The following is a 9,458-nucleotide window of genomic DNA, read 5'->3' on the forward strand; positions in this document are numbered from 1 at the left end:
TGCACTGTTTTTAGATTTTGATTTTTACAAATGTTGCTAAATTATTTCCAAGCAAAAACTTTCATCTAAAGCTCACAATCACATGTCTGCTTATCCTGCATTGTTTGGATGACATGTCTTATATGATCCAAGGCCTGGTCATCATCAAAACTTACCTCAAGAAATGTCTTGTGCGCTGGTCAATTAGATGGAAGGGAATTCTTCATGAATTTAACAAAGGGTAGTTGACTAAGTGCGCCAATAATGCATACTCTGCTGAGATCTCAGGACCTAGCATTTTCCTTGCCCATTTAAACAGGCTATCTATGAATTGATTGAATCAAACTAGGGAATAAAATAAAAACATCTTAATTCTAAGTTAGCATGGAGGATGTGTGATGTGTACACATGATAATAGATCGACAATTTTGATTTAATCTATAGATAATTTTTATCTCCTTTATAAATTTAATTTCAAACTTTGGATCAAACCATGGGACAGTGCCAAGTTTGTGAAAGAAATCTCCTTTTCAAAATAGCACGCAACTTTGCTTACCAAAATTGGGGATCATGTGACAGATGTAAGAGCAGCTAGCTTGTGCCTGAGAACCAAATAGGCTAATCAAGCGTAAATACATCAAAAAATAAAATATTACAAAACTAGATGGACAAATCAATTGGACCTACTTCTTTTAAGCTTGATAGCCACAGATGACATGCAACCTTGAGCATGATCTGAGCCAGACTAATTTATTGTAGAGTTAAAGGTTTCATAATGTTGTTGTCCCTTGGTAAATAAGTTCCAGAAAAAGAAATTTTATTGAAAGGCAATACCTTATCATCATACAAAACAAAAATGGTGACCATTATTCATCAATTGCAGCCATGGTGTAAGTTCATCTTGAAAAAACTATTTCTCTTATAATAGCCATTATTAATTGATGTAATTTTGTCAACAATAAACAAAAATATAATGACACGTCATCCACTCTGTTGTTTGATTTTGTAAAACAATGAACAACATGAAGGTCTAAACTTAAAAGTATTATTTTATCTGGATAAACAGCATAAATTTTATTGGACTATCGTTATAAAGAGATGATAGAAGAAGGTCTCGACTATTTGGACTCAGTTTTATTCTCTGCTACTTCAGATGTTATAACAAAAATAAATAAATAAAATAAAATAAAGTCTCCTACTTTTCCACCAATTTTTATATTTTTTTGTTCCTTCTTGATGCTTCATCATGTAGTATATGATTGATACATAACATGTAACACGAGATATCTTTATATATATATATATCTATATGGACAAATTTAGATGGTCAAATCAAAATTGAACAATAAAAATTCTACGTCGATAATCCAAATCGTTGGATGTGATTTACTATTTAAAAATTATTCGTACATAAAAAATTATGTGATTTGAAGATTTCTGATCTATGCATCAAATGATCAAAAAATATATCTAATCTTTTCTTTACCGTTGATGGGCATATATTTTTTTTTTTTTTGATAAAACAGATGATGACCTCATTTTATTAATTTAAAAGAAAGAGTCCATCAGTGCATCAAGATACATGTGCAATCTAACCGAACGAAGTGGATAGTGCCAAAAGTCAGGGAGACCATGGGATGGTTAAATTTGTAAGACATACGTTCCATAAAAGGTTTATGCTAGAATAATTGTTTTGCTCTCCAAGTAGATTTCCGAGTTAATTGGGTTGTTTGACAAATCCCAAAGCCAACTTTAGATATAAAATTTAGTTAGATTTATATACATAGCCATCAATTGGTGAGTTTGGAGCAGGTGCTCTCTCTCTGTCTCAGATCCCAGTTTTTGTGGCTAAACCCTGCTAACGTTCTTGAACTGGTTTTTCGTTGCTAGTTTAAGTTTGTTTGGATCCAAATGATTTAGCTTGATTGGATTTGGGTCTTAATTTTAGATGTGTTGCCATTTCATGAGATTTGCTCTGTAATTAGAGAAATACTCGTGCTAAAGATGAAAGTATATTTATCAAATTACACTCATAGAATTAAATATCATTCTTTTTCTTTGTCATATGGGAATAACAGTTATCCCTTTGCTTTATTGCAGGTGTGATACATGTGCTTGATGCTTGGGGAATAAAGCATTACTTTCTAACGGTTATAATGCTGAACTCAAAAATAATTAAAACACAATAATGGACCCATTGATGCCATATCTCAAGCCATTTCAGGTTCCATTCTAATGCAAAGAAGGATCCAATGCACGGTTTCTAATCCCGCCTCTTTCACAGAATCCAAAGCATGGGTTGGAATTTTCATGGGTTCCGCACCTAAACACCCATTTTAGAAACAAATAATAACCATAGGCACTTAGCATGGACAAGCTAGTTGCTAAAATTACTCTTTTTTTTTTTTTTTTCTTTTGCTTATGTCTTGAGAAAAATCAAGTCATCACATGAGCATCATTGTATCAAAATATTGCAAAAATCAAATGTTAGCCTATGTATATTTTATTGCAGCATCATCATGTCAAGACCAATTTCATCTATCATACTACAATGTAGCGTACGCATAGACGCCAATCATAAAGCTCGATTTGAAGAAATACACACGATTAAGATCTAACTTAATTGGTCATAATCAATTTAATTACCCAAGGCTCCAAACTTTAACGAGGTCTGGGGATGCAAATGAGCTGGAAGATTGGCCCAAAGATATATTATTTCACTGGATTGTCCAGCCAGTTTAATTGACTAAGACCAAGCCTATTTGCATCAAAGACTGCCATGGACCCGGATTAACTTAATATTGAGTTGATTAAATCGACATCAAAGTCATCTTCCATTTAAATTTCATTCAATTGATGGTTGCTAGGTGGGTCCTATTCAATGATAAGCGTTCATGGGCCATCCGATTGACATCATTATCAGATGACACGGCGACCAGAGGAGCGGCAGCCACGCGTCTGGCCAGGGAAGCTGGGTCCCAAAAGAGGAGCGGATAAGTAGAAATCGTTCGGCTCGCACGTGCAAAGCAAGGCAACTTTGTAACGCCTGAAAACTAATGGTGGAGCTTATGGACTCAAGCGGCTGTGCGCTTACCTCCTCCACTTCCTGACTAATCTCACCCTCCATATTATATATATATATTGCATCATCTGACGAGGGTAATGTAGATAAACTCCGTACCTCTGAAGGTATGGAGTATATTGTACTGATAGAATGAAAAGAAAAAATTTATAGCCAATGATCATTAAATTAATCTACCAAGGTTGATTTCTAGATCACGGTCATCAATTATGCCATTTTGTTCACCATCAAGTTCTCATCAATTGTCGAGAGAAGAACTAATATATATATATATATATATATATATATATGCACACACGCACACGTATATACATATATTTTTTATTTAACTGCTCCAGTTCGGGAGAAAACGTGAGAGTTGGCCAAGTCTCACGTGCGACTCCGTCTTTTGCCTTGGCTTAGACGGGAAGGGGCCGGTGTTTTCGGCACTACGTGTTCACATGATGCCATGTGATTGCATGCGGCTTTTTGATTGCCCCTGGCCTTTCCTCGAACTACATCCATACCCCAAAAGAAAACACGGATATTGATTGGATGGCACTCGAGGAATTAAATAAGATTTATTAAGCACCAGAAGAATGGTTGATAAGAATTTCCAACAAGATACTTGCATGGAAAAATTGCTACTTGCTAGCAGATTTAACACATCGTAGCTTGCTCTCTCTAACTAACTAAATCCTTAAATGAATTATTCAAACGAAAATAACAATAGTTCCTTGAAATGGAGACAAACCACAAATATCTGGTACTATTTAGATTGAGAATAGTGTGAATATGGTCTCCTGAACACATCAAGCAAATAGATCAAGTGAAGCCCATGGCTACACCTACTAGTAATTAAACTACTGACATTAATCTAATCTCGAAACAACCTTGATCCAATTGGACTTATTTACATCGGGCATAAACTAATGCTTATTTTATAAGATAATCTTAATTTTACATTTGGCATGCCACATGGTCTTGTATCCCAAGCTAGAATGAAACTCGATCAAAGAGGCAGTTCATTGCACTTTTAATCAAGACATTTCGTTGGACCTCTTTGGCATGTTTTGCGCTTAAACTCTTAGGCCGTCCAAAATTGAGTGCCCACTTAACTAAGGTCAGCTGAGTAATTACAACTTGGTTTAGAGTCCTATCAACCCTAAATCCAAAACAATCATATCCGGACCTTTTTTTAATTAAAAAAAAAAAAAAAAAAAAAGGCATACCCGGACAAGGAGGGGTGTCGGCGTCCTTTGCTCCCCAATGCTCCAAGCCTCCAAACCAGCAGACTACCCTGTTCCGAATCCAAGATCTTGTTGCCATTTCCAACCACCACCCCATCGTACACCATCTCACGGCACCCACCCTGCCACCCTCATCATCACTTCTATCACACTGCCTTCACCCCTTTAAACTAAACATCTCTGAATCACGAATCCCATCCATTCCTAGTTCTCTCGACACCCTCAAAAGAGGGAAATAAAAAGGTTTTTTTGTTGCCATTCTCCCTCTATTCCAATCTCCAAGGAAGGAGACGAGATATCTGGTTTCCTCTTATGAGATTGTCCTACAAGGGAGACTTATTTCCAAGAGCCCTCCTCCTTTTCTTCTCCGATCTTAAATTTTTAGCTCATCAAAATGCAACCATTCAACACCTAATGCACCTTGACCATTTCCCTTCCTCCAAGCCCATCTCCAAGATCTCTTTTTTTCATCATTTCTTAAGCTTGTGATGCTTGAAACAAGATTTTGTCTGCATATATGAAACTTTGTACGTTCCTATCCATAAAAATCCCACCTTTCCCCCAATCTCCTTGTATTCATTCCTTCGTGATGTTGCTCATTGTTGTTGCTTGTGAGTAAATACCTATTCTTCTATCATAACCACGACCTTCTTCTATTCAGTACTCCACCATCATCCTTTCGAGAGCCATAAAAGATTACAGAGTTAGAATGTTTGGCCCGCAGGGCCACAGAGAACTCTCCAATAACGAGTTTTCCCCTAGAAGAGTACTCCATTGGAAGACGTTAACCACCTCCCCTGCCACCACCTCCACCACTTCCACCATCACCTCAGTGGCGAGAAAGGCCAGCACCATCACCGTGAAATTTGAGGACCTCTACGGGTTCACCGTGGAGGGGAGCATCGACGATGTCAATGTGTTGAACGAGGTGAGGGAGAGGGTGAGGCAGCAGGGCAGGGTGTGGTGGGCCCTCGAGGCGAACAAGGGAGCCAATTGGTACCTCCAGCCGCAGATCTCGTCCAACGGCGAGGGGATCTCGGTCGCATCGCTGAAGTTGTCTACACTCACCAATACCATCACACTAAAGAGGCTGATAAGGAAGGGGATACCGCCGGTGCTGAGGCCCAAGGTCTGGCTCTCCGTCTCCGGTGCTGCAAAGAAGCGGTCGACGGTGCCGGAGAGCTACTACGATGATCTCATCAGGGCTACTGAAGGGAAGGTCACGCCTGCCACACGGCAAATCGATCATGTAAGTTAGATATGTGATTGAATTCTTGAGGTGAATTGATCTTGCTTCTGGGTACCCATGAAGGACTAATTTAATTGGCACTGAAGAATGGAATTTGATGAGGTTTAATATGGATTTTTCTGAGGATTAAAATTCAAATCATAAAGAAGCCTTTTTTTTTTTTTTTTGCCCCCTCTTGACAGACTATGCAGGATGATTGTTCTGTCTTTGTGCTGTTGTGAGGGTAGGTGATTCTTTTTCATCGACATTCTACGAGCACCACACCACAGACACCACCCTCACAAAACAAACAAAAATATACATGGCCTCAGGTTAGTTGGCAACCTGCATTATAAAAATATGCCAGAATTCACCTACATGTCTATGGGTGTATGGAGAAGATCCTGAATGCAACACAAATGGTTTCTGTCTTATATTGCTGCATGATGTCAATAAAACTTATGCATCAACGATGATGTCCTCTTTATGCGCAATGATTGTGAGTTCATGTCCTGCCTAACAGGGAGGTGATGTCAATTGAACTCTAGTAGATCACTTGGTCACCAAAGGTGACCCAAGCCTTCATGTTCTTGTCAAAATATATCTACATTTTTTTTTGGCTAGCAAGCATAAGGTACTAAACCTATCCACGATTTTAGCAGTGCTTGAAAAAGAATCCTTTCTTGTGCAGTTGTTTTCTTGGTCATTCCAACAATTTCAATCTGAAGCAAGATGTGGGAAAGATGCTTGCCGATAAAAATATTATATAAAATATATTTCAAAAAGAACATTCATGTCTGATAACATTACGGTAAATAGTTAAAAAAAATCAAGTAGTGCCATGATGAGATTACATCATCAGTATCATCTGGTATATATGCAGGATCTTCCACGAACTTTCCCATGTCATCCTTGGTTGGACAATCCAGAAGGTCAGGCATCTCTTCGGCGTGTCCTTGTTGCATATTCTTTTCGAGATTCTGATGTTGGTTATTGCCAGGTAACTCAATCTAGTTCTTTTCTCTCACTCAGGGTTATCTTTCTATTATTGCTATTGTTTTTTTTATTATTTTTAAACACTGAACTGCAGACCCTTTGCAAAAGCTTTGACTTTAAATAATTTGCAGGGGTTAAATTATGTAGCTGCACTGTTGTTGCTGGTAATGAAAACAGAGGAAGATGCATTTTGGATGCTTGCTGTCTTGCTGGAAAATGTATTGGTAAATGATTGCTACACTGATAACCTTTCTGGTTGCCATGTTGAGCAAAGGGTGTTCAAAGACCTGCTTGCCAAAAAATGCCCCAGGTTTACGTCATCTTCTTTAACACCAATCTCTATAACTTATCAATGCTTGCACATTTCTCTTTTTCACTTCTAGAATTATAAAAATACAGGATTGCTGCTCATCTTGAAGCCATCGAGTTTGATGTCTCTCTTGTAGCCACAGAGTGGTTCCTATGCCTCTTCTCCAAGAGCTTACCTTCAGAGGTTAGATGACTCCACTGCAAATTTCTTTTTCTTTTTTCTTTTTCAGGGGTAAAATCTAAAATCAGATAATATGAATAAAGGATTTTTCTTGTACCTTGACATGACCATTTTTTTGACACAGATTCTGTATATTTGTTACTAGTGATTAATGCTACCTTAATGTTTTAAAGTGCTCTATTATGAATCCACCTTTTGAAATATAACTTGTAGGTTGAACTGCATTCTCAACCATTTGACTTGGAAAGAAATCTCATGTTTCAAGCTCGAATGACCTGATCAAAATTCCTTTAACCTATTTTCCCTCACTATTTTCTCTCTAGCTGCAACTATGCTTGACATAACTGCAGAGCTTCATGAGGCTGGCCTTTTGTTAGTGGCTTTGTTTAGTATATGCCACTTGGATAATGCAAGATCTAATATTGCTTTAGTTTGTTATCATTTTGTTAATATGACATCTAATACTTTTACCTAAAACTCTCTCAATTAATCTCATTTGAGAATTAACTTCTGTTATTTTGGTATTTGTTCTTAGACAACACTGCGGGTCTGGGATGTTTTATTCAATGAGGGAGCGAAGGTTCTGTTTCATGTAGCCCTAGCAATATTTAAGGTATGCTGTTGGAACTGATCTATTGGTTTTATTTACTTAACCATTACAAATATTATGGTTTCAGCAATTTGTGTTGCATAGTAACAAAAAGAAAAAGTGGAATTTAGTTGCAAGTTTATAAAACACAGAGAAATGATAGTAACAGTCACCTATGCCACGTTCTCTAAGCTTTAAGAAATAACTGCAGATGAAGGAAGAGGAGTTACTACATACTCATCAAATTGGTGACGTGATTGATATTTTGCAAATGACCACCCATCATCTATATGACCCCGATGAGCTGCTGAGGGTAAGAAGATTTTCTGAAACATTTCATTACCTTAGAGCATTGAAAATACAAACCTTTTCAATGGAATAGATACTCAGCTGTAGGAGAGCTTTGATACTTCTGTTGAAGGGTTAACCCAGAATCTTGTGAGTAATGGCAACCTTTTTTACTTAGTGAGCCAGCTCCTGGCATCGGAACTTCTGACTCTTGAACTACATTAGTTATGATACACAATGACTTAGTGATTCAACACTATGTACCGAATAACAGTGCAGGCAAAATTGGTTTAACTTACTGCAGAAGGGTTCACTGTGAGACCTGATAATATGGTTCTCATGACACATGGTTGTGGACTTGTGATCAGTGTCAACTCTCTATTTTCTGGCGGGTCATTAGTAGTATTGTGCTGTTTCAAGTCAGTTGCGCAATTATAGGTATTCAATCCATGCAAGTTGAAATTAAGAAAGGGTGCTATGTCTAATGGCTAATAAAGAAGGGCTTGTGCAAGCCACCCAGGTTTCTTGTTAGGCCTCTTTCTTGCACGAGTTGCCTTAGACCAGATGCTCTGCACCAACCACTAGAGGTCAATATCAATTTGACACGTGGTTGTAAGAATCTGTTCTGTCCTTCATGGAGCCTTATTGATGTAGGCGTTGTGATCCATAGCAAGCCCCACTTTGATGGTAAAAGACTTGGATGATGAGCATCGTTCATGACAAATTATTGATATGTTTAATTCCTGTTTGCAAGTAAAATATTCTTCCAAAGAAGATTTCCTGATCCTTGATTAGTTATCCAAATGTTGACTAATGCAGCTCCTTTCGGTCTGCGGCAGGTTGCTTTTGATAAGATTGGTTCTATGAGGACGAACACAATAACAAAGCAAAGAAAAAAGCAGGAAACGGTGGTCATGGCCGAGCTTGACCAAAGACTGAGACGGCTGAATTCTTTGAAGATGGATGAAAAATAATCAGTTTCAATGAGTTCAAAGCCAGAATAGTTCTCTAATCATAGACAAGGAAGGTGCTCATTCAGAGATATAGTGTAAGCCTGCATCTCTACGAGCGAAGACCAGCGACTGCTAGAAAACTCAATCTGAAAATGTCATGTAACTGGGACTTGGTTATTCACCAGTCCTGTAAGTTCTTTGGTTATGTATAAAGATTCTGTTCCTTCCTTTGTAACGCAATGAACAGTCACATGGGTATAGCTTCAAGCCTTTACATTTATTTGTTTAGACAGAGAGATAAGTGGCAAATACAGAGAGATAATTAATGCAGCACCAGCCATAAAACTTTTGAGTACATTTTGTCATTAAGATTTGTCCGTGGTGTAGTCGGGAAGATTTTCTGAAAATGGTGAAGCTCCCTGGTGACGTTTCAACAGGTTTGGTATTAAATTGTCTCTTCCATACTCTTTTGGCTCGTTTTCCCTCTTCGTAGTGTGCCATGTCTAAAATAATTACATATCTTTGACACAAAGCAATCGGGGAGTTCTACTTAAAATCGTTTCCTCCTTTCAATCATCCAATACTAAATGCAAATCCATAAGAGTTCTTCTTCACATCCTTGAG

The 9,458-nt window shown here is 37.8% G+C and overlaps 1 protein-coding gene across 2 annotated transcripts; it reads left to right on the forward strand.

The window, feature by feature from the left end:
- Positions 1-4,805: 4,805 nt before the first annotated feature.
- Positions 4,806-9,094, forward strand: LOC105050517 (uncharacterized). Of its 2 annotated transcripts, XM_010930572.4 has the most exons (7): positions 4,806-5,539; positions 6,402-6,518; positions 6,646-6,824; positions 6,914-7,007; positions 7,540-7,617; positions 7,805-7,906; positions 8,721-9,094. In XM_010930572.4, the coding sequence occupies exons 1-7, from the start codon at positions 5,000-5,002 to the stop codon at positions 8,853-8,855; spliced, it is 1,245 nt and encodes a 414-aa protein (XP_010928874.1). In that variant the 5' UTR covers positions 4,806-4,999; the 3' UTR covers positions 8,856-9,094. The 2 variants fall into 2 exon arrangements, with proteins under 2 accessions (XP_010928874.1, XP_010928875.1); XM_010930573.4 differs by lacking the exon at positions 7,805-7,906.
- Positions 9,095-9,458: the final 364 nt, after the last annotated feature.

Source organism: Elaeis guineensis, chromosome 8 (assembly GCF_000442705.2).
Source record: "Elaeis guineensis isolate ETL-2024a chromosome 8, EG11, whole genome shotgun sequence".
NCBI classification, from domain to species: Eukaryota; Viridiplantae; Streptophyta; class Magnoliopsida; order Arecales; family Arecaceae; genus Elaeis; species Elaeis guineensis.

Bases quoted from the DNA above. Each gene is read 5' to 3' on its own strand.
- LOC105050517 (XM_010930572.4), top strand. From the start codon at position 5,000: ATGTTTGGCCCGCAGGGCCACAGAGAACTCTCCAATAACGAGTTTTCC. The intron at 7,618-7,804 runs GTATGCTGTTGG...AAATAACTGCAG, and splicing joins TAGCCCTAGCAATATTTAAG to ATGAAGGAAGAGGAGTTACT. The intron at 7,907-8,720 runs GTAAGAAGATTT...GGTCTGCGGCAG, and splicing joins ACCCCGATGAGCTGCTGAGG to GTTGCTTTTGATAAGATTGG.